This window comes from Mchenga conophoros, linkage group LG19 (assembly GCF_057382185.1).
Source record: "Mchenga conophoros isolate Kocher_MC1m ecotype Shallow Benthic linkage group LG19, M_conophoros_male_GT1.1, whole genome shotgun sequence".
NCBI classification, from domain to species: Eukaryota; Metazoa; Chordata; class Actinopteri; order Cichliformes; family Cichlidae; genus Mchenga; species Mchenga conophoros.
The window spans coordinates 1,668,833-1,695,200 of record NC_140544.1 but is presented as its reverse complement, the minus strand read 5'-3'; the positions used below and the strand labels follow the sequence as shown (position 1 = coordinate 1,695,200).

Genomic DNA, 26,368 nt, shown 5'->3' with positions numbered 1-26,368 from the left:
CTAAAACATCAGATATGTATCGGATTCAGTACCACATACGAAAGTGAACCAGATCAGATTTGAAAATATTGGATTTGTGCCGTTCACACTGTCAGACCATGATCAGATATGGGTCGCACAGGGTCAAAAAAGTCGGATTTGATGCGCTTTCGCCTGCAGTGTGAACGTAGCCATAGAGATCACAAGAAGAAGTTTAAGTTTTATCATTAGTCAAATGTATTCTCCTAAGGTTCCCATTACTGGATCTCCAGAAACATCGGTTTCATCTCAGAGGATGACTTTATGGAGTTCTGATAAGGAAAAAGAGCTAAAGCAAGGTCATTTATCTAAAGCAAGGTTATTTTTAAAAAGAAAACTTGGATGCCCCACATACAGATACAGGAAAGACATTTAGAAATTCCAGTCTTCCTACACTTAAGTCATTCAACAGGTCACTGGGAAACTGAACAAAGTCAAAAAAAAAGCAAATTAGAACTTCTAAGACCTAAACAATAAACCAGCTGTCTGAGCTTGCAAAGACCATATGCACATGACCAGTGTTGGGGAGTAACAGAATACATGCACCGCCGTTACGTATTTAAAATACAAAATATGAGTAACTGTATTCTGTTACAGTTACCGTTTAAAAAGGTGGTGTTTAGAATACAGTTACTTTGTTGAAATAAATGGATTACACTGCGGTACTTTCCTGTTTCATATTGTGGCGGGTCAGGACTGTTTGGAATAATCTTTTATGGTTCTTATTCGTCCACACTTTTCTGTACATCCAAATTGTTTTTACCATTTTTTTCTCCATAAGCTCCTTCGTAATGATACCTTTTAACAAATTTTTACCGTTTGAACACTTGAGTTCCAGAGACTTGGACAACAATCTCAGCAAAAAAGTGGCAGACGAACATCATTGCAATGAAAATGTAAACCTGAATCTGTTAATTAAATGTTAACTTGTTATCTCTAAAAATACTGGTTAATATTTTTTAAATACCATATTTACATTTTCAAATTATATAAATCACATCTAAATATTCTCGGAATCATTTTCCCTTCATACATACAGCACTGTTACAGCAGTACATGACTAATATGATGAAATGCTTAAAGCAAGACCCTCCCAAAAAAAAAAGAAAAAAGAAAAAAAAAAAGTTAAATTCCAATAATTAATAAAATAAAATACAAGTAAAATTTAACCTCAGTTGTATTATTTTTTATTTGCAATTCCCCCATCCAACCAAAAACAACATTTTTAAATGCTTATAATTACAGATTTAATCAGACAAGAAATTCTACAAGAAATATCCATTAATGGCACAAAGGTGTACAGAAAACACAGCAAGATATGCACAGGTCTTATATTTAGTCAGATCTGTTAAAGACATGAATGCAGAAGCACTGAGAGCATGAAAGTGAGCAGGATGTGATGCAGATCATGTGACTGTGCAGCTGATATGTCACAGCTTTAAGTCACTTCCACCACCTGCCTCAGCTCCTCTATTAGTGAAGCCAGCTCTTTCTCCAGGCTCATTATCAGACCTGAGGACACACAAGGACAGTGTTGTACTGTTACTCAACAAATATGACATACATGTGAGGAGAAGAACTCACAACACACAGTGAGTACAGACACATAATATTTATGAGGTTTATTATCATTCCTCAGAGTGCGCCCAAATGCTACGTCTGCAGTTTGTCCAACGTTTGTTCATTCTGCGCTCCAGACGGGTTGAGCGCGTTTAAATTTTAATCGTGTTAATCGCGATGACCACATTAAAGCTGGCAGCCCTAATTTTGGGGGGAAATTACTTTGTCCATGTTTGGACTTCTGTGTTGTAAACGCGCAAATCAGTTCGTGCATGATTACATTGCTCCGCCCATCAAAAAGTCTGCGCATGCGTGAATATATCGCCCACCGTCAATATTTGGATTGACGATTGTCAGTTGGAAAATGTTTACACATCGCCCAACCCTACCACCAGGCCCGTTCTCTTCACAGATAATCTTGCAAGTGTCACGTCTGTCACAGCATCTCAAACGCCATCATTTCGGTCACATTTGCTCATTGGGCATCTACTAACTACTACACCACTTCCCAAATCTTCATGTTTTTCTGTAGTTTATCCTCAGGTACTGTGTGTGTGTGTGTGTGTGTGTATGAGAAATAAAAAAAAATAAAAAAAATGTAATCCGATCCATTAAATATCAAAAAAGCACCTCACAAAACTGGCGACACGCCGTAACTCGGCTCATAACCGTAACACGTCGCAGCAGTGTGCTCACGTGATAGAGCGGCTGTGTGTATTTGTAGCCTCGCTACCAAACCAGCATTTCATCTCCGAGGAAGTTATCCCAGAGAGAAGTAAAGCAAGTGTGTAAGTTCATCTCTGAATGTTTGTAAAGCATTCCAGCGTTAAGCTTAACAACCGATATATGGAGCGACTGCCTCTCTCTCTCTCTCCTGCTGCTACTTCAATCGTGAAACTGATCAATGATCAGCTGATCGGCTTTTCTGTCGTGAGTCCGCCTCTCTTCTTTGTTTTTGGCCCACTTTGCATCAGAAAGAGGAAACCAGCGCCTGAACAACAGCAGCACGTTTAAGCTTGATCAGCTGTTGTTAGAATGTATTTAATATTACTTTCTACTCCAGGATCTTTTTCTACGCAGCTGACCGCTGTAACTGTGCAGTATATACACACACACACACATATATATATACATAGATATATATATTAGGGGTGCAACGATACACAAAATTCACAGTTCGGTTCGGGTCGATACTTTGGTGTCACGGTTTGATATTTTTTCAATACAAAAAAAATTTTTCATGCTTTTTTAATTTGTCATTTATTAAAATTATAAATATATATTTTAACTCATAAGTACAGTTTTTAAATTTAATGTTGCTGAAACAACAAAGTAATAAAAAAATAAATCTGAGGAATCACTCATCTTTGGAAAAGAGAGTTTATTACAGAGAAATGTCTCTTTCCAAAATAAAAGCTATACTATCCGCTTCTTCTGGGCTATATTCTCAGCAGCATATTAAACATATCAGGTCCCCATAAGGAGAATCCTGTGCTAACGGCTGTCTAAATGACTCGGGTAAAGTTTGTAGCATGCTGCTTGTTGTTTTTGTCTGCTTCCACTTGTCTTTGCACTAGGATGATGTCGGCGTAAATGTGCAGTCATATTCGTTGTGTTCCCACTAGTGCTGTCAGCGTTAATCTGAAATGACGTTAACGCCACAACACGGCAAATCTCCGTTAACGAGCTACCGCGGATCGCCCCGTGCGTGGGGCTGGACGGCGTCAACACCTTAACGAGCTAACTGCGCTAACGCACTAGCTCCCACCCATGTAATTGAGCATTGCATGGCAGATCCGACATACTGTTTTACTTTAGTCCATGACTCGCTTACCTTCAGGGTCATACGTCACATGAAAACCAAAATAGTTCCAAAGGCCAGATCTGAATGAGGGTGGGGGAGGTTCAATTTGCCATGTTGCAACGAGATTAGCTTCTGTCTTGCTAGCTTGCGCTGCGCTCAGTGGATCTGCGCTCGACAGTGCAGCCTAGGCGGAGTAGTCGAACGCAGATCCACTGAGCTCTCAACAGACAGCATCGTCAGAAGAAAAGTTGATAAAATAAATTAAAAATGTTGTATTGTTCGATACATATGCGTACCGAACCGAAAGCACTGTATCGAACGGTTCAATATCGGTACAAGTATCGGTGCACCCCTAATAAATAAATAAAAATTTTATACACATATATATATATACATATATATATATATACACATATATATATATACACATATATACACATATATATATATATACATATATATATATATACACATATATATACATACATATATATATATATATATACACATATATATACATATATATATATATACACATATATACACATATATATACATATACACATATACATACATACATACATACATACATACATACATACATACATACATACATACATACATACATACATACATACATACATACATACATACATACATACATACATATATATATATATATATATATATATATATATACACACACACACACATATATACACACATATATATATATACACACACACACATATATATACACATATATATATATATATGAAAAAATATGGGTATGTCCTGATAAATGATCAGAATTATAATATTTCTGACAGTCTGAGTCTAAATAGAATCAAAGATCCTGTGATTTGGTTAAATTTCACTTGTAATGCTGATTTTATATTGACAACTACTGACTCTTCATATGACATCTAAATGGCATGACACTCTGCTGATCGCTGGCTCAAACTTTACCTGTGTTGGCAGTGTTGCCGGCAATGAAGCTGATGACCAGTGGTAGCCGATTGAACTGCACAATCTGTTCAATCCAGAAACATTACATGTTATATAAAAAAAAAAAGTTAAATAAACTAGATATACTTTACCAAACCTGAGTTGGTCAATCCATACTCATCCTGACCTTAGAACAAACTGAAATAATGACATTAAACTTGGGTAGATGTCAGGGCTTGAAATTCATATCTAAAATTTTAGCCCCTTCACTTCTGATATGCAGAAGAGCTGAAGACCATCATCAAAACAACCTGACCTTATGCTTGTATGCCACACTGATGCAGTAATTTGGGGCAAAGGACCCTAAAACAGGTACTGTGCGTATAAATGAATATGCTGTTTGCTTTCATTATAGCAATAACTTAATATAATAATTTAACAATAGTGAAAAATAAAATAAAGGCTTGAAATATTTCGCTTTCTGTGTAACAAATATAGAATATATGACATTTTTGGAGCTAGACTATGGTATGACAAATATACCAAACTACTGATTGGTGGAAAGAAGGGGTCTGACCTGGTAGGCGTTATAATAGCAGATGATGCTCTTGTTCTTAGAAAGGCCCAGTTTGCTGCCCTGATCAGTGGCCAGAGCAAACGTAGACAGGAAGCCAGGTCTCAAAGCATGAACTGGGGCATTGTCGTTGGCAACTGCAAGGATACAGCAACGATGTCAGGGATGTAGGGATAAAACACTCTCCACATAAGGAATGTCTGCTGACATTTGTTTCAAATTAGGGCTGCCACAAACGATTATTTTGATAGTCGACTATTCGGCGATTATTTTTGCGATTAGTCGACTAATCAGATCATCATCCATTCAACGTAAAACTACAGCTTATTGCACCAGCATGCATCTGCTCTTATATAACTATCATTAGCTTACAGCTTTAAGTGTTTAAGGTATGCGCTAACTAAAAATAAAGACAAGATGATACTTTATTAAATTTTAATGAAATTTGCAGATTGTTTCAGTTGAGTTTAATAAACTCAGCCATCTGCCAAACCGATTTACTCAGGAACAAATAAAACACTGAAAAAAGCCAAACAACAACATTTTTAAGTTATCTAAGTGACTTATATATATGTTTAACCTGAGTAGCGAAAGACGGCGGTGGGTTTGAAAACGATTTGTCGGGGGTCCGGTGTTCTCACGGCTCTAGTGACCTAGCCCCCGGCTAGCTATCGAGCTAGTGGGTAACAGACGTCTCCGAAAACGTCGGAGCGCTTTTGAAAATATGTGGTGTCCTGATAAACTGAGCAGATATTTGAGGTTTACACAGCTACATTCTCGCCTGAAAATATGTTAAACGTTTATTTTGTGACCCAGAAAGAATAATAAGAGTAATATTAAAACTAACTAGCTGCCGCCATTGTTGGAAACTGAGCAGGGCCGCGCTATGAATGCTGGGACACAGCTGCTTCTTCTTCGGGGTTTAACGGCAGCTGGCATCCTTGTACATGCAGTGCTGCCATCTTCTGTTTCAGTCCGTTATTACACTCTTAAATCCTGCTACTTATTCCTGCGTCTTTGGGATCTTACAAAGCTTCAAACGACGCGTTGACTATTAAATTAGTCGTCGACGATTTTGATAGTCGACGTAATCGTGGCAGCCCTATTTCAAATACTGCCCAAACCTGCATAATTCACTATATTTATGATGCAACTTATTTGCTTTTTTCTCCACTAAAGAGCAACTGGTTACATTTTTCTCTAAATTAATATATAACATTTCTTGGAAATTCAAATTTGAAAAGATTTGAAACATTAATATATTTAGTAAAATACAAAAATCCTTTTTTTTTAAAGAAAAAACATCTTATGCCAAACAAAGTAAGTCAAGTGTGCTCTCTGCTCTGATGTTCTGTGCAATAGTATGTGAGTCTGAGCGATTCACAGACTAACTGATAGCTCGTGGACTTCCCGCCTGGCTGACTTCCACCTTCAGGAGCAGCTACTCCTATCAGGGCCAATGTGGAAACTGGTTTTAGGCTCTGTTCAAACACACTTTAATTCTACTACCAAGTTTCTCTTCTGTTACTTTTGCTCTCATGGATTTTACAGTTTTCCACACGACAGCAGTGAGACCAGCAATAACCAGCCATTCAGAATGTTTCTTACCTTTAATAACCGGGACACCATCCCTATCAGTGACCACAATAGCATGAAGACCTTCAATGCTGAAGGAGACAAACAACAAAACTTCCTCATTAAACACTGAACATCCTGATAGTGTCGACTGTAACATTGAAGATTTTGTTACTTTAATGATACGCACCTTTGCAACTGTTTGTAAAGATATCTCTTCAAATCCTGCAAATAATTTTACATAAAAAAAAAAAAAAAAAAGGTTAGATAGTTGGTCAGAGCTAACAAACCATACTTCATCGTCCAGTAGAGGGAGCACGTTTGCTGTCCGCTCCACTCCAGGGACGGCCCAGCTGGCTGCAGTGAGCTCTGTTGTCAGATGGAGGCAGCGTACAACAAGTATGTGTTACAGCTAGTCTGTGTGACAGTGCTATTATAGTCGACACATCGCTGGTGTCGCACTGTGATTTTGATGTCAGCTGTGACACAATTTTTGCGGGGCATCAGGTGATTATGACCTTTCAATATTTGTATCTTGGCGGTGAGGCCACTGCAGAGGCATACAGATATACAGAGGGAGATTGAAAACTTGAGTCTGTGGGGGAAAAAAAGCACACTTGACAAAGTCTTGACCACCTTATCTGGTGATACTGTCTGGGCGGCGACGCCTATCGTCTAGAATACTGCAGTGGCTTCCTGCACAGTACTGACTGGTATAAAAGAAGTTTCTGCGAACCATGGGTGCAGCAGTGAGCAAAGCGAGCATTACAGCGCGTACACTGCAGCCTGGTCACTCATGTGTCCGGTGACTTATCTGGACTTGGTGAAGCCAAGTATCCCAGAATTCTGTTTGTTCGAAACTTAGAAGCAGCAATGGTGGAGGAAAGTTGCTAGAAGTGTACGTAACATTTGAGATGTTACCATTTCTGTGGAACAAAATTAACTCTTACAATATTTTCAGGATGTAGATGCGTAAACTTCAAATATTGCTCGATTTATCAAGACATCACCTATTTGCAAAAGTGCTCTGACATTTTTCCAAATGTCATTTTTGCTCTGACATTTTCATCTGTCATTTCATTTTCGTCCTCACCAGCTGAAGTCAAGGTTCACTACAGCTGGTGAGGACGCACATCATTTCCAAAACTTATTACAGTGTTTTATTTGTTCCTGAGCAAATCGGTTTGGCCGAGAATATAAATTAATCTTCATAACTGGGTCGTTTTATTTCAAAGTCTTACTTGGAGAGCTGTCAGTGTACTGAACTGAATATTTCACCAGTCCTTATCCCTGGATGTGAAAATGTGCTGTTTTTATTTTAACAGCTGACTCTGAATTAAATCTAACATTATAAATATTTTAATCCCACTGGGAGCAGAAACAGCATGTTGATACGTGAAGATCCTGAAGACTGCACCAGTGATGATCAAATTATGTTTTGTTTTTTTATATATATTTTTTCAATTCTCTTCCAAACACTAGCTGTCTATTTTAACTTTTGAGTGTCTACTAAAATAAAAATAAAAGCATTCTGACATCGGACACGTTTGTTTCTGTTCAATAAGCAGCGTGAGCTGTGCATACACAGTGTTGGGAGTAACTGTATTCCGTTACAGTTACCGTTTAAAAAGGTGGTGTTTAGAATACAGTTACTTTGTTGAAATAAATGGATTACACTGCGGTACTTTCCTGTTTCATATTGTCGCGGGTTAGGACTGTTTGGGTTTGTTTGACAGCTACGGTCTGTTGTTCCAGGCGGCAGTGTTACGGTTGCCATGGTTACAGGGCGACGCTCTCTCTCTCTCTCTGCGACTGTGTGTTTCCTGGGTGAGAGAGCGCCATTTCGTTGTTGTTGTGCTAAGCTAACAGGCAGAATGCTACAAGCATAGCTCTAAAGAATGTAGCATCATGGGCAGTGTAGTCCGTGTTGCAGGGAGAATGGACTGCGACACGTTATGTGTCTGTGAGCGCGAGGAGGGAGAAAAAGGGGAGTGGAAAGGTACGAGCAGTCATCGAGCAGAAACGGGAGCTGGAAGCATGTAAATATAATAATAACCACTTCAGCCAAGAAGAGAGCCTGACGAGCCCAGTTGTAAGTAAGCTATTAAGACTCGACTGTACGCTGTATTCGTGTTTTCCTCCAAAAACAATAAGCTCCGTTGGAGCCTTTCAACGCCTCTCTCTGTCTCTCACTAGCAAAGTTGACCCACAGAACAAAGTAAAGCTATTTTTCGGCTACGAGCCGACAGGGACCCCGCCGTATTAGTCAGAGGTCCCTTTACTACAGTTCAGAGTCGCGGACCTTCAGTAATAGTAATAAATCACACAGCAATAGTACATTCACGTTGTTGTAAAAAGCACGATAATATATTAAGTAATCAAAAGTATTCAGAATACGTTACTGTCATTGAGTAACGTAACGGAATACGTTACAGAATACATTTTGGGGCATGTATTCTGTAATGGAATACATTTTAAAAGTAACCTTCCCAACACTGTGCATACATGTATAATATTTTGAAATAAAATTTGCGTTTTCTTCCTGGTCTAGCTTCCTCCCGGGTCTTGCGAAATCCAGACTTGCATGTGAACTTGCGAAGTACGGACTTGCATATTTCAGCACTGCGAAACTGCCTTGTATTAATACCCGCTCTTATGGCAGCACTGCATATTCTCCTGAACGATAGGCGTCGCCGCTCAGATAATCGCCACATAAGCGCTGATACAGGAAGAGAAGAGGTCAAAACCGGAAGCCGGAAGAGTTTTTCTTGTTTTTTTTTTTAAAAACTCTTCCAACATCTCTCTTTCTCTGTATATCTGCACGTCTCCGAGTTTCTGTGCTGGAACGTCAATTAAAAAACAAACAATCGTACACTTATGCTTTCCACCCAGCTCCGGAGGCAGCGCAACAAACCGAAATACACTCCGCAGTGGTCGCCTCGACATCATGATAAGGGCACATGAAGCCGCTTCATTAATCTCCGACACCCCCAAGAATAAAGAGATCAAAATAAAATAAACAAGTAAATAAGTGCTTACTTTTGAGAGCGCTTTTAAATCTCGAACACTACTTCACGTGTCCCTTTTTTAATAGGAATTATCAGCAATACGTTTTTTCCTGCTTCTCCATTTTGGAGACGGGAACTCAAGAAGAATGACAGACGTCTCATACTTACATCGGCCATGGCAGCTATCGAGGTATCGAGACCGCTCGACGACTGCAGGGAGATGACTGTAATGATAGTTGTTCACACAGAGGACTCAGTACGTCGTCGGAACTTCACATTCTTTTATGTCAAATAAAGCACACAGCGGTTTCCCAGATAATATAAATGCGCGAGTTAACATCTCCTCATTAAACTAAAAACAAATAATAAAAATAACTAGACAGGCAAATTGGAAATACACATTAAAATCTCAAACGAAAGGACAAACCTTTGAACGACTTTAAAACAAAAACATAACCCTCGGGATCTGGAAAGGCAGGTTAAAAAAACATAATCACGTGATTACTTCTTCTTCTTGAATTTTGGTGGCTGGCAAACCACAAAGCGGTGCATTAGCGCCACCAACTGGTATAGACATGAAAGGTGCTCAAAAATCACTTTCTTCTCTTTTTGTAGTACATTGATCACCTTTCACTTTACTGAGCTTGGATCGGTTGCCTTTTGCCTATTCTCTATTGGTGTTTTTTGTATATGATGTAAACTGCACATTACTCATAACAGAAAAACACCAGCAGATGGATATGTATTCATTATATGAATACATTATTCTGTTTTTATTATTCTGCCATGTACAGTGTCCTTGAGTGTTCTGAAAGGCGCTTTTTTTTTTTTTTTTTTTTTTTACATTGTCTGTGAGAGATGAAAGGCGCTTTCAAATAAAATGGATTATTATTATGTCTTCCTTCCATCGTTCCTTTCATGCTCCACCCACAGCTAACACTGCACAACGGTGAGGAGAATCCTTACAGCACTTCATGGGGCTTCTTCTGAGGGGAAATCTTCTCCCGCCATTCAGCTACAACAGAACATGGAGGCGATGGACCTCATACAGGGGGAATCCACCCCCAAGAAGACCAACACAGCTTCAGTTGAACAACAGGTATGCACCCCGACGAGACATCCAAGCACAAAGAAAAAGCTCAGAGAGTGGAGACTGCACACAAAGGAAGCATCGGTGATCATTGGAGACACCAATGTGGGCTTGATTCCTCCTTATGTTGCGGAGGGAGTCCAAATTGACAGAATGGGGCCATGCAGAGATCCTTGTGGATAAAGCAGACAGTGACACATCGGTGGAGAAGCTGGTTCTCTCCTTCAGCCTGAATAACAGGTGTCAGAGGGATAAAAATGTACCAATAAGGGAGCTGAGAAGAACGCTGAGGTCGGCACAAGAAAAATTCCCCCAAGCTGACATTTATATTCCAGTGATTAACTTTTCTTCTGCCCTTCCCAAAACAGAACAAGACACATTATTACACATAAACAATTTTATTGCAGGTTTAAAGGAGCACATGCCTGCTCTACCTGCTGATAAGTTCAGCACAGAATCGGACAATCTTCGCTGGACGGACAAGACTGCAGAGCACATGTTGGATCATTGGAATGATCATGTTAATGAAGCATCTCCATGAAACCAATTTGAGTGACTGATTTTATGTACTTCTGTGCTTGAGGGAGGCTTCAGATGCCATTTTGTGAGAGTTTAACCCCAATATAACCCACTAGAGGGTGCTGTAACTCCATTTAAGGGAATTTTCCCCTCCTCTTTACTTTTCTCCTTGTTTCTTCATTTTTTATTTGTATAGGCCCTTTTATGGCCATCCCATTATAAACTCCTGGGCCTGAAGCCTTCCCTAACCTTAACCTCTTTTAACCCCATGCAGGGAACCTAAACCTAACCGCCTAGAGCCCTGATTGAACATTGGGCCCTAACTTCATCCCCTATCTTCCGGCCCTAAACTTAACCTCTGGGTTCTCTAAGCCCACTTTCAAACCCCTTTATTTGTGATAAGAGAGGACACTTCCCTCCTGGAGAGCAATCCGTGAGTGACGTGGGGGCCCAGGATGGGAACAGGTGTGGTCTGTGCATGGAGTTTGGCCACCTTCGGTGGCCAACCTCCAAACTTGAGCTCCCCCATCTAAACCCCCTAACCCTAACCATACCCCCTCCCCCATCCTAATTCTAATCTTACCCTGGGGGCCATAACACAAAACCCTCATCCTAATGTTTACAGTAAATTACAATTGGACATGGATATTCTCTACATTACAAAAATTGATTGAAACCTCTTTTTATTGGATAAAAAAATTCCCTCTGTGGAGGGAAACTCCCACTAGGTTTATATCTGGGACTCTCCACCATTTGACCTTAGAATTGAAGAAGCTTCTCGGATGAGAGGTGAAACGTCTTCAAGCAACTTAAAGAAGTCCAGACGCTTTTCTTTCCAAGCTCCTTTGACTACGATGACCTGGATGACTGAGAACCTTCACAGAGATAAAAAATTATATTTAGATTAAAAAAACGTGGAATCACGTAAAACATTAAAAACAGTGTATTCAAAATAATATTTTCTGAAAAAACAGTTTCTGTCACGGACCCGGCTCTGGAGGACTCAGGAGTCCGTGAGCAGTGGTATTATTGTTGTTGTTGTTGTTGTTATTATTATTATTACGACTATTATTTGGGGTCGGTGTCGTCTACTGTTCTGTCCACGTTTGTATGTAGAATGCATGTGTCTGCATCTCTCTATCTCTCCCCGTCCTCGGGGCTGTTGACGGAAGCGCGCGTCGTGGGAGAGGCGTGTCCGGGCGACTGTCGTCATCGGGAGTCCCTCTTTGCTGTTGCAGCTGATTACCTGACCAGCTGGTGGTAATCATCCCTCCCGGCTAGGAAGAGGTATTTAACCTGGACTCGCGGTGACAGTCGACGTGGGATTATTACTCTTGACCGGTATAGTCTGTGCGAGGCGTGTGGTCCGGGGAGTCGACTAGTGTGTGGTTAATTGTGGTTTTTCCTTCTTCCTCCAGGAAAGTCGAGCGAAGAAGCGAGTTGGGGAGCACACAAACTAAGGGGGCTACAGCACGGGACGCACTGGGAGCAAGGGATGAGCACCATTGGCAATTTACATCTGAGTAACTGTTGGACTGACCTGTCAATTCACTGTAAATAAAGTGCACTGTGGCATCGCTGAGTCCTGCGTTTTGGGTCCTACATTCCTCATCCCCACTGTGGTGTAATCTATAGTGAGGTATATCATGTGCCACTAGGCGGCAGTACTTACCCTTCTAGACAGGAAGTGAGGCTATGTAAGGGATATAGAGTAAGCTGGAAATAAAGATGGTGGTGTTCCACGTTATCGCCTAAACGAGGAGTTTATTAAAAGAGCCCAACTCAACATGGTGTCAGAAGTGCACTCGCTCTAGGCGGCGAAGAGAGACAGTGGAAAAAATAACCGTCAGCTTGGCGAACGGCTAGTGACGAAAATGACAGAGCAAGCAGCGGCGTTACCGGCGACTCCTGGCCCGGTTACGGCAGCTCCACCAGCGGCTACTTTCACCATCAAGCCACCGGAACCGTTCGACTTCGCAAAGCCCCAAGAATGGGAGAAGTGGATCAGACGTTTCGAGCGTTTCAGAATGGCAAGTAATCTGAATGGTTCAACTGATGCTAACCAAGTGAACACATTAGTATACTGCATGGGAGACGAGGCTGATGACGTGCTAAGGGGACTCGACCTAACAGACGGGCAGTGCCAGCAGTACGATGCGGTCAGAAACGCATTTGACAGACATTTTGTCCCCAGAAAGAATGTGATTTATGAAAGAGCAAAGTTTAATAAGCGAGTACAACAGCCAGCGGAAACAGTTGACTCCTTCATAACAGCTCTATATGCTCTCGCTGAAAACTGTGAATATGGTGAACTCCACGATGAACTTTTGAGGGATAGGCTCGTTGTGGGTCTTAAAGATTCATCACTGTCGGAGAGAATGCAGCTCAACAAAGATTTGACGCTAACCAAAGCTATCACAATGGCGAGACAATCTGAGGAAATAAAAAGACAGCAAACTGACCTCAGAGGCGAAAGCAGCACAAGCAAAACAGCCATGGATGCCGTGCATGTCAGAAAGTCACAGCCCAATAAATTCAGAAGCAGAGATCAAATGCAGTTCAAGCCACGAAAACCACAAATAACAAAACAAGAGAATAAAACGTGTTTTAAATGTGGAAAAACACAGATGCACCCAGCAGCACAGTGCCCAGCTAAAAATGCAGAATGCCACAACTGCGGGAAACGTGGACACTACGGGAGAGTTTGTAGGTCTACAGCTGTGCATGAGGTGGCAGACTGTGCAGATGGACTCTTCCTAGGTGAACTGGATTCAGGAGAAGACCTGTGGCTTGCTAACATCTGCGTGAGAGGCAAAAGCATGACCTTCAAATTAGACTCGGGGGCAGATGTCACAGCTATCTCAGAAGAGACATTCAAAGACATTAAGCAGCCAAATGAGCATCTGCAAAAAGCTGAAAAGCCACTGTATGGACCAGGAGGTGCAGCACTGACCGTGCTCGGGTCCACAAAGGAGGACATTTCCTACAGTGACAGGAGCACTGCAGAGACTATCTACGTAGTCAGAAACCTGCGTGTAGCTCTCTTAAGCAGGACAGCTTCTGTGAGACTGAAATTAATTGCCCGAATGGACAATGTTGACCTTGAGACAGTGAAGAAAGCGTACCCGAAGCTATGGGATGGGCTCGGGCTTGTTCAAAAACCGTACACAATTAAGCTGAAGCCCGACGCTAAACCTTATTCACTGAAAGTGCCCAGGCGTGTTCCGCTCCCACTACTGGGCAAAGTCAAAGCAGAGCTACAGAGGATGGAACAGTTGGGGGTGATCAGTCGTGTGGAGGGGCCCACAGACTGGTGTTGCGGCATGGTCGTAGCCCCTAAAAAGGACAAAGAGACAGTCCGCATCTGCGTGGACATGACACCTTTAAATGGGTCGGTGTGCCGCGAAAGATATATCCTTCCCTCTGTCGACCAAACACTAGGCATGCTCACAGGGGCGCAGTATTTCTCCAAGCTCGATGCTAACATGGGCTTTTGGCAAATACCGCTATCCAAAGAATCTGCTCTCCTCACCACGTTTATTACGCCATTTGGGAGGTACCATTTCAACCGTCTGCCATTTGGTATTTCCAGTGCACCAGAGCATTTCGAAAACATGATGGTGACAGAAGTGACAGCCGGCCTCGCGGGAGTTGTATGCCACATGGACGACATCCTGGTCTGGGGATCTACGAGAGAGGAGCACGACATGAGACTCCACGCTGTCCTCGACCGTGCAGAGAAGGCAGGCGTCACCCTGAACATGTCAAAATGTGAGTTTGGCAGAAGAGCAGTGAAATTCTTAGGATTAATTGTGTCATCTGAAGGCATGAGCCCCGACCCTGACAAAACTAGCGCGGTGCAGAAGATGAAAGAGCCAAGCACTGTGAGTGAGCTTAGGAGCTTCTTAGGAATGGTGAACCAGCTGGGGAAATTCATCCCAAACCTTTCTGAGAAAGACAAACCACTGAGAGACTTGCTTTCAAATAAAAACATGTGGTACTGGGGGCATGAGCAACAAAACGCCTTTAACAGTTTAAAACAAGAACTGTCATCTGCACCAGTGCTACAGCTCTACAACCCAAACAAACCCCAGAAGATCTCAGCAGATGCCTCTTCATACGGGTTGGGGGCAGTCTTACTACAGAAAGACAATGATGTGTGGTCACCTGTCGCGTATGCCTCGCGATCATTGACAGCCACAGAGCAGCGCTACGCTCAGCTGGAAAAAGAAGCGCTAGCGCTCACCTGGGCCTGTGAAAGATTCAGTGACTTTATTCTAGGGCTACACTTTGAGCTTGAGACCGACCATAAGCCACTAGTGAGCCTACTCGGAGGACAAGCCCTGGATTTGCTTCCACCGCGGATACAGAGATTCCGCATGCGCCTGATGAGGTATTCTTACACTATAATGCACATTCCAGGCAAAAGCCTCACCACAGCCGACACGCTGTCACGGTTGCCGTTGGCAGGCAACGTGATTCCCAGAGACAATGACCTTATGGAGGACACTGATATCTACATTGACACAGTGCTGGAGGGCCTTCCTACTAGCAGCAAATACCTTTCAGATCTCCGTGAGCAGCTGCAGTCTGACAGCGTCTGTTCGCAAGTCATGAAGTACTGTGCAGAGGGCTGGCCGGACAGGAACCAGCTGCAGGGAGTGGTAAAGCACTACTGGTCTGAAAGAGTAGTTTTGAGTGTACACAATGGACTACTACTGAGAGGTACAAAGTTGGTCATACCTGCAAACATGCGAAACGCAGTTCTGGACAAAATACACGAGGGACACCAAGGAGTAGTCAAGTGTAGAGAACGTGCGCGACAAGCAGTGTGGTGGCCAGGCCTGAGTAACCAAATCGGTGAACTTGTCCTTAAGTGCAGGCTGTGCATTCAGGAGAGAGTTAATGTGAGGGAACCTCTTATGCCCACACGTTTACCTGAGAGGCCATGGCAGAACTTAGGAGCTGATCTGTTCACACTAAAAGACAAAAACTATCTGTTAGTAGTGGATTACTTCTCGAGATATGTCGAGATTGCTCAACTCAGTCCAACTCGTTCAGCCAATGTGATTGTGCATTTAAAGTCAATATTTGCACGCCATGGCATACCTGAAGTATTGATCACTGATAATGGGCCACAATGTGCATGTCAAGAAATGGGAGACTTTGCAAAGGACTACTGTTTTGAGCATGTCACCAAGGTTCTTCAAGGTTCAAGGTTCTTCAAGGTTCTTTATTATTTGTCACATGCATAGTTATACAAGTATAACACACAGTGAAATGTAGCCTGACACGCTCCTCGCGACATGTGCAAAAATGGCGGGGGGGGGTGTAGAGGAAGAACATTATATATATGTGGGGTAGCTGTAGCTCAGGTGGCAGAGCAGGTTAGCCACTAATCAGAAGGTCGGTGGTTCGATCCCAGGCTGCCTCCTGGCTGCATGCCAAATATCCTTGGGCAAGATACTAACCCCGTGTTTGCCTACTGGTGGTGGTCAGAGGGCCCGGTGGCGCCAGTGTCCGGCAGCCTCGCCTCTGTCAGTGCGCCCCAGGGCGGCTGTGGCTACAATGTAGCTTGCCGTCACCAGTGTGTGAATGTGTGTGTGAATGGGTGAATGACTGAATGTAGTGTGAAGCGCTTTGGGGTCCTTAGGGACTAGAAAAGCGCTATACAAATGCAGGCCATTTACCATTTACCATATATATATATATATAAAAAAAAAACACCCAGCACGCCCCTGCGGGCGGTTTATCCTTCAAGCTCGGGTACATATATATATATATATATATATATATATATATATATATATATATACACACATATAGTATATACACTGGGTGAATGTGCAGTAGTAGCAGCAAGCAGGTGAATTCTGTACATTAATATGAATAGATATCTGACTATTTTACAGGATAGACAATATAAACATATTTAAAATTAAAGGAATTGAAATGTACATTGTGCCTTGGTTTAGTGTCTGGAAGAGTCCTGACTCAGTCAATTATAGATGATGTGAGAGGGCGGGTGTGTGTGTTTAGGGCACGGATGGCTTGGGGATAGAAGTTCCTCTTGAGTCTCTCTGTCCTTGCCCGGAAGATGCGGAACCTTCTACCAGATTGCAGAAGTTGGAACAGTTTGTTGCCAGGATGGGACGGGTCCTTCAGTATCTGCGCTGCTCTAGTCCGGCATCTCCTGGTGTAGGTGTCCTGAAGCGGGGGGAGAGCAATCCTGCAGCAGCGTTCTGCTGTACAGATCACTCTCTGGAGAGCTTTTTGGTCCTTCACACAGCTGTTCCCAAACCACGATGTCATGTTCTGTGTGAGGATGCTCTCCACAGCGCCTGTATAGAAAATCCTGAGGATCTTTGGAGAGACCCTGAACTTCCTCAGTTGTCGTAGGTGATACAGGCGCTGCCTAGCCTTTTTGGTCTGGACCTGAATGTGGGCAGCCCATGTCAGGTCTGAGGAGATGTGGACACCAAGATACTTGAAGGACTGCACCCTCTCCACTGGAGCTCCATTGATGATAATGGGCTTGTAGTCTCTGTGCTGACCCCTTCTGAAGTCCACCACCAGCTCCTTGGTCTTGCTGACGTTCAGCTGGAGGTGGTTGTCCTGGCACCACGATGCCAGATTCTTCACTTCGTCCATGTAGGCCGCCTCATCGTTGTTGGAGATGGCACCCAACACCACTGTGTCGTCAGCAAACTTCACAATGGTGTTGGAGCCATGGGTGGCCACACAGTCTGAAGTGTAGAGGGAGTAGAGCAGTGGCGAGAGGACACATCCCTGAGGTGCTCCTGTGTTGATGGTGATGCTGTTGGAGAAGCACCTGCCCACCCTCACCACCTGAGTTCTGCCAGTGAGGAAGTCCAACACCCATGCACACAGACGGCTGTTAAGTCCCAGATCCCTCAGCTTTGTGAACAGTCTGCAGGGCACTATTGTGTTAAACGCTGAACTGTAATCAACAAACAGCATTCGCACATAGTTACCCTGTTTCTTGTCCACGTGGCTGAGAGTGGTGTGTAGGACGTGGGCGATGGCATCCTCTGTGGATCTGTTGGATCTGTAGGCGAACTGCAGCGGATCTGTGGTGTCTGGGATGGCGGAGGAGATGATGTTCTTCAGCAGCCTCTCAAACACCTTCATTACTACCGAGGTCAGTGCAACTGGCCGGTAATCGTTCAGGGATGAGGGTTTACTGTTCTTGGGCACAGGGATGATGGTGGATCTTTTGAAGCATGTGGGGACCACAGACTTCGCCAGGGACTCGTTGAAGATGTAAGTGAACACACCTGCTAGCTGGTCAGCACAGCAGCGCAGCAGACGGCCGGTGATGCCGTCTGGCCCCGCCGCTTTCCTTGTGTTCACCAGTAGTCCCAGGTACCCGCAGAGCAACGGCGAAGCGGAGAGAGGCGTCCAGACCGTCAAGAATCTCCTCAAAAAGGCTAGCGATCCATACAAGGCATTGCTGGCATACAGAACAACAGCACTGGCAAATGGCTACAGCCCGGCTCAACTTCTCATGGGGCGCAGGCTTCGTACTACCTTGCCAATGCTTCCTGAAACCTTACAGCCCTGTCTGCCTGATTTTCAGCAGGTTAGTTGTTCGGAGAGAGAGAAACGGCTGAGACAAACCGAAAGTTTTAACAAGAGACATAGAACAAGAGAACTGGATAAATTGGTGCCAGGACAACCAGTCTGGATCACGGATGCAAGAGCACAGGGCACAGTGACAGCAGTCCACCCGACTCCACGATCGTACGTCATCAGTGGGCCCCAAGGGACAATTAGAAGGAACCGCAGTCATCTTGTGCCGATCCCGCAAACAGAGGCTCAAACCGAAGCCACACAGATCCAAGCTACTCCTACAGAGACAGTTTCTGAGCCAAGCGCACCCCATACACCAGGTGTGATTAGAACCCGGTCTGGTAGGGAGGTGATTAAACCGAAAAGACTTGATCTGTGAAGCTGACTGTTTGAAAACAGAAAAGTGTGTTTCAAATGCTGAGTTGTGGTTTTGAGGGTAGCATGTTGAAAGGAAAAAAAATGTTTATTCTGTTACAGGTTGAAAAGAAAAAAAGTGTTTATTCTCTTGCGGGTGGAAAAGAAAAGAGAAAGTGTTTATGACAATACTGACTTTATGTTTCCTGAAATGTTGGGGTATGCCTGTATTGAAAAAACTATATGCAGTTATGTTTTGTTTGAAGAACAAAAGAATGTACCAGTCTGACTTCAGTAAGGGGGATGTGGTGTAATCTATAGTGAGGTATATCATGCGCCACTAGGCGGCAGTACTTACCCTTCTAGACAGGAAGTGAGGCTATGTAAGGGATATAGAGTAAGCTGGAAATAAAGATGGTGGTGTTCCACATTATCGCCTAAACGAGGAGTTTATTAAAAGAGCTCAACTCATCCCCACGGTCTGCCAGCCAGACAGTTTCATGGGACAGGGCATAAACATCAGTTTTAAAAAAGGAATATAGTATGGTAAAACAGTTAAAAAACAGTTATTTCATGACATCATTTTTCAAAAAACAAATACAGTTAAAAATATTAAATATTAAAAAGTTTATTGTACAATGTTTACAGTTCATATTTAATGGTAATGGTTATAAAGGTTCACATACAGAAGGTTAATATAAATTTTACAAAAGGAGAATTGGAAAGGGATTGACAAAACAAAAAACATTCACAGACAGAAGGGTATGAAGGGAGGTGGAGTCAGCCAGGGGTTCATTCGGATTTGGAGCATTGACGAGTGAACATCTCTTACCAGCCGCAGCACTGTGCATTACAGCCACATTTTCGCAGCAGTTTTTTTGTGTGCCAAGTGCCTGAAGAAGACCCTTGAGGGGTCGAAATGTTGCGCGTACGGCACACTATTTTTTGAACGTTTTTAATTAATTAAATAAAGCTTTTGTTTTAATTTTTCTTTATTCTTTTTCCTTTTTTTCCCTTTCATTTTCTTCATTTGTATCTCGCCTCATAAAAGCTCACTTAAGAGTTATAATTATTTAGATAAAAAAGGCGAACCCACATCACAAGAACTACAACAATATACAAAACATACAACACAACAACACAAACGCAAACATTAGCCAAAGACTGAGGACCGGATGGCCTCAGCAGATTGGACCGTCGTCCGATACGGAAAAAGGCAGAGGCTTTCCCGTAATCGTGACAACCAGCAGGGTGGGTTTCCTTCGGGAGGGATGGCCCGTGCATTTCCTGCCTCACAGAGGTGGCAGGCTCAGTCCCCTAACCCTAACCCCATCTGGTTAGGTGTCTCTTTAAGACACCCAAGTCGAGGGTTGATGGTGTCATCAGTTTGTGCCACTGCTCTCTCTCTCGTGTTATGAGGACACGTGCCTGCACACTTGTGCTTAACGAGGGACGGATTTATGTTTTCTTCTCCAAACCTTTTGTTTTGTTTTGTTTTGTTTGCAACGCTTGGGTTGTGTGGACGCTGGGCGTTATGTTGTTGAGCCGCAGCCGTTCAGCCGGGCTTTTATATGGTTGTTGAAGAAGGCGTATTAAAGAACCACCGTGGATTACCGATACCAGCGGGGGTGGGTGTTCTTCCGACTAGCCTGCTAGGTGTTTTACCGCCTCCTCTCAACCACGCAACACAACCCAACGTTACAAAATGGCGCCCGAACATCTTCTCCTGGACCTCAGTATGCAGTATCTTCGAGCAGCTGATGATTGATACATTAAAAGGTACATCACGGCAAAGTAGATCTAGTAGTAGTCTGCCATACTTCGCGGAAACAGACCAGGCTGGCCTCGACGCGGACGTCGGGAAGATCACCGATTCACCGGATCACGGAGGTGTGTTTCCACGGCAACGAGCGAAGCCGCCGCAGCGCTGTTTTCGGGATGTCTTATCGTTATCTGCTGAACGCCTCTACTGCGACATCTTTGGATTAACGTGGATTCACGCTACTTGGACGCGAGACGGATGCCGCTTCTTCATAGTTTCTGAAGTGCATGTATGCGGAGTGAAGCGCACCGGGGTTTTTCTCTCCCCTTCACCAGCCGAGCTCACGCTGCAGACTTTGCTTCATCCGCACGGTCTCTGCAAGTGGGAACTTTTCCACGGGACAAACCTCTATGCCGTGTCAGGACTGGACAAGTTTGGAGTCGACTGGAAAATCACTGTACTGATGTTGTGAGTATATATATATAAAAAAAACAAAAGCAAACAAACAAAAAACAAAACAAAACGCTGTCTATATTTCAAACTGATTTACTATTGATTCTCACTGACTTAACTGTTCTTATTGAGATGCTGTTTTAAGTGCATTTGACTTGAAAAGGTGTTACTCATACACAGTTACTCGTAAGTTTGGATCTATTTTACACCCAAATGCTTTTGATCCGGGGTGTTTACTCCTTCTACCTCCACGTTTCAAAGTCAGATAAAACATTTGAAGCTAAACTTCAGAATTCACATGTTTTGTATATTTTTGTGTGACCAGAACTGAAGTTGATTTCAGCACAACTGCTACTGAAGGATATAAAAAAAACAACAACAGCAATAGAATAATATTAAACACAAAGTGAACCCGTCTTCCTTCATTAAATAGGTTCTTTTAGATGTTAAGGAGGAATTGACTTAACCAGGCTGGCGGAGAATGAAGACAACCGGACACCTGCAGCAGATGGGGGAATCAGTGAACTTTTATTGAGACAGAGACAACCTCTCAAAAACAGCTCACATCAAGAGATTCCTAATATTTGCTGTGAGGATGGGTATATATTCTCTAAAACTTACAGGAGGGGGTTGTGAGGAAAGTGCTGCATTAGCAGAAAAACAACTCCATAAAAGGAAAGCGGCCTTGAGTGTTCTAGTCTCTTCGCTTGCAGATATCTTTCGCCTGCAGGATGAGGCGATCGCTTCTTATCGCTCTCAAGGCCAAAGTCGTGAGCACACATTTTTATTACACAGTTGCACAGTAACTTTAAAGCTGAACAATATTTAAAGCTGAATAATGTTTGATTCAGATTATATTTTCTTCAAATCCCCCTTTTGACCCATCTTAAATGGGTCAACAAACAAAAATAAGTAACATTCAAAGGAACACAGAGACGTGTCGAAGCCTGGCTCGAAAAACTCCTCGGGTCTTATCATTTGTCTTTATCTGTCATTGCAGATGAGGAGAAAAGAGTCCAGGCACCACCCTGCCCAGGGGTCGGCTGCAAGCAGTCTCGGTTCCCGATGAAAGCAGTAACAGCTGTCCTGCACACACGGATACAACGAGTTAGTGCAACCAGGGTAGTGACACAAAATTAACAGTTCCTAGCAACCAAAAAGCATAAGTAATGATAAAAATGTGGAGAGTGCAGAGTATACTATAATAATGAGAGATATAAACGTGAAAATGTGAAAGAATAAATCAACCGTAAAATAAACTCAGAACGGTAACTGCTAAGGACATTCAAAAGTGAATATGGTAAAACGTGAGGAAGGGGTGTGGAATAAAACAATTCATATCCAGTGGCGGGAGTACACATTCGCTCAGGCTTAAGTCCGGAGACCCTGAGAACATCGCTTAACCCTCACAACCCGACCAGACACAGTTCAACCAGATATATCCTTCAAGAGGAAGTGGGTGAGGGAAACAATTAATAACAAACCTAATACAAAACACCACAGAGAAACAACCATTCTAGAAGCATTTAAACAAGAGAAAGACGATAATGTTCGTCACCCTCACGATCAGGATTATGCCAATGGGAATGAGACCCAGGGTCAGGAAGCAAACAAAGACGCAACATCTTTGCCTGCCTGTCATTTCAGGGGGAAAGGGCCAAGACATGTTTACTTAGCTTGGATGTCTTCCAATAGAGGATGATGGGGCAGAGAAAGGTGGTCCAGTTCCCCCCACCTCGCCAAGGGCGTGTTCTAGGAGTTAAAGAGCAACAACCTGCAATCTGTACCAAAAAATCTTCATAGTCCCACCGGAAAATCATAAGAGTAATAAACGATTCAGCTCAACAGACAAGTATCATGTTCAGGTTTCTCCAATCATTAAATCACTATTATTGCCACAATTTGCTTTATTCACCCTTTGGGCAATGTTATTCCAAGAGAGAGAGAGAGAGAGAGAGAGAGAGAGAGAGAGAGAGAGAGAGAGAGAGAGAGAGAGAGAGAGAGAGAGAGAGAGAGAGAGAGAGAGAGAGAGAGAGAGAGAGAGAGCCCCTAATGGCCAGTTAGTGGGCTCTAGGTCAAACTGTCCCCAAATTTGTTATTTGTTATTATTACTTGTTTTCATGTCACTTGTCTGTTTTCTACTGCACCCCTCTCACCAATGCAAAGCAAACATTAGCAGCACATTGACCGTAGTCAGGCATCCTCATTCCATAGGTGCTATAAAACATTTCCTGTAAAAGAATCACAGTTTTCAAGACAGGGTGTGTCTCCCCCAACACTCTCACCAGAATACAGTGTAATAGCATCCCCAACTCCTAACCCATAAACACCGTTTCTTCACACATCCGCCCAGAAATCCTGTAATAGAAAAACATTAAAACTGTAACCCTGTAGGGAAGAAAATGTAAATGGTAACGCTGCGCAGTTACCTCTGTAAGCAACACAAGACACAAAAATGGCATTTACAGGTTCACTCATCCTCGAATATTTTGTCATCCTTCTACTCCTGTAAAAGAAACCCACATAAATTCATCCACCCTTTTATCCTATCTAGGTGGAGGTGGTTAACCTTGAGTCATGGTCAAGTCTTGTCATCTTTTACCAGTCAGTCCGTTTGTTTTTATTCCCAGTCTTTCATCCATTCATCCGTTCTTTGCTGATAGTGAAACCTGTCGTCGCATCTAGTTTCCACACTCAGCAAAATGACGTCATCTCAAAAAGAAACAAGAACTTGAGTTTGGATTACCTCGCTGAATCCTTTTTTAAACAGGGACTCTCGTTTCTAATTGTCCCCACAAGTGTTTCCTCCAGAACCCATTTCAATGCGGAGAAACTCACTTACAACAATTTTCTCGCCGACGTGTAATGTTTGTAATTTCCGATGTGCAGATCTGCTTAAAGAAAAGATTCACAAACAAAAATCAGTAAATATAAAACAAAATAAAATGAAAAATAACAAAAACAAAATGCAGACGCCCGGGTCTTAGGACTTGTCACTGAATATTCTTCCCATCAATAAAAATACCAACCTAAACCTACACAGAGTCAAATCAACACCACCTCAACCTTTTCATATTCATAAACCTATATGTTTTGCGTTCGTGAAACAAAATTGAACCATTAAGTAAGTTGAGCTCTTGAAATGTTTTAATTCTCTTAATTCTGCCAGTTTATTTCAACACTTATTCAATGACTTTTATTCAACTGCTACTTGGTCACTCGACTTTTACCTGTTCAAATTGCCTAGGGTTCAACAAAGTCTAGATCCCCGTTATCATGAAACTTGAACGGTGTACGATGATTTACTTACAGTAATTTAGCATCATTACTCAACCTAGCTCTACTACTGGCACTGCGTGACTTTTCTCACACTGGAAACCAGAATTTAGTACAGAACTTTAATGCCTCAGGCAATCGCGTTCAAGGGCTGCCCCCCCTTCTCTTCTTCTTTGTCCGTGTGTTCCTCCTTTATTAAATCTCCATCACAATGACGTGGCGCTCTGAAATAAAACTCACACTGTTAATTCCTCGTTTTCACTCTGCACCACTGCTCAGAGTGTTTTCTTTTCTTTTTAGTGTAGAGTAAACAATTAAGTCGAGGCCTTAAGCCCCAGATATCTCGCACGGGCATCATTTTCATAACCAAACCGCTCCGGACTCTGCTCCCCAGACCACACAAATGCCCTCTGGGCTTATTATTATAGCAAATTCTGTATTTGACTTTGTTGTGTGCAGCATTGAGCCTTTGTCAGTAAAGCATTCTTCATTGCAGCAGCTGGAGCATTGTGTGTCACTTCTTAGTAAATTAAATCAACATTTTGATTTTAGTGCATGGGTATGTATCAGTTTTTACTCCCTCAACAAGTGCATAAGTGTTCATGTGTGTGTTTCCCTTCATTCTAAGTAGGCGCATGCAGAAGTGTGTGTTCGTGTGTTGGTATATGTTTGTGTTCATCACCTTCCTGTTCTGTAGTTTAGGTAAACCAGCGGCCTGACGCATGGCCTAGGGTCCTCCCCTCCTCTTTGGGTCTGTTTTCATCCGTTGTTGCAGCTGCCTGCATCTTCTCCTTGTACCTTGACCCTTTTGCTTCTGCCTTCTGCAGCTCTGCTGTTCGGCTCTTCTCAGAGGTCAGCATCCTTCTGCTCACCGTCCCTTTTCCTCCGGGCTTAATGCGCGTCTCGTCACAGCTCTGTCAGCTGACGCAGCCTGGGAATTTCCCCCGTGTAGTGAAACGGGCTTTAGGTTTAGTGCTCTCCGTCTCTGCTGCATGAGATCACTCTTTTGCAGCACTGTTGACATCCTCAAGTTGTTGTTGTGAGTCCAGCTGCTGTGGCCTTCAGGGGTCAAAGGGTCAAAGATGGTCGCGGAGAGGGCAACGATGGTAGAGGGGAGGGTAGGAGTCCAGGTCAGCTTCGGCTCTCAGAAAAAACAAAAACAAAACAAAACAGGCGAACAGGAAAATGATGTTGTGTTGGCTGTGCTGTGTTGGCTGTGTTATCCCGAGAGGGGAGAAACAACGAGATCTCGTCTCCCCCCTTTTTTGTTTTTGTTTTTTTTTTTCACCATATAATCAACTCATAACCCCTCAAGTTGACAGGACAACACAGGTACGTGTTAAAATTCTTAAGATCCTGTTTAGAAACCTAAAAAAGAATTTCCTATCATTCAGTAGTCATTTGTCTTAAACAATCAACAAAAACATGTCCCAAGTCGACCCTTTTAACCACTAAATTTGTCGTGTCCTCACTTAATCCTCAGACCAGTGTCTTTGTCTTTTGACGTTACGTTGTTGTCCTGCAACCCAAAGCGTTTAATTGTCAGTAATGTATAAACTATATCATTTAAAAACAGGTGTATGTTAAGTGTCGCTACTTTAACCTTGCATGTACGTGCACATGTATGTAAGCTGTTTCTTCATTGCATGTATGGGTGCGTCTGTATGTGGGTTACTTTAACTTTTTCTCAAACGAGGCATTTCTCTAACACGCACATGTGTCTGTTCCTCACCCTTCTCATATCTTTCTCTGGTTGTGTGTGGTTTTATTTGTTTCAGTGATTTACCAGGAACATCTTTTCCTTTTCTCCATGTCTCCCGCCAGAGGTTAACAC

General features: G+C 42.9%; 1 protein-coding gene across 1 annotated transcript; it reads right to left on the bottom strand.

Annotated features, from left to right (window-relative positions):
* Nucleotides 1-1,182: 1,182 nt before the first annotated feature.
* Nucleotides 1,183-10,018, bottom strand: lamtor3 (late endosomal/lysosomal adaptor, MAPK and MTOR activator 3). Its single transcript, XM_085257299.1, has 7 exons — nucleotides 9,915-10,018; nucleotides 9,656-9,711; nucleotides 6,670-6,704; nucleotides 6,513-6,571; nucleotides 4,908-5,041; nucleotides 4,352-4,415; nucleotides 1,183-1,530 (listed from the first exon to the last, which is right to left on the bottom strand). The coding sequence occupies exons 2-7, from the start codon at nucleotides 9,662-9,664 to the stop codon at nucleotides 1,457-1,459; spliced, it is 375 nt and encodes a 124-aa protein (XP_085113425.1). The 5' UTR covers nucleotides 9,665-9,711; nucleotides 9,915-10,018; the 3' UTR covers nucleotides 1,183-1,456.
* Between the last annotated feature and the right edge of the window lie 16,350 nt (nucleotides 10,019-26,368).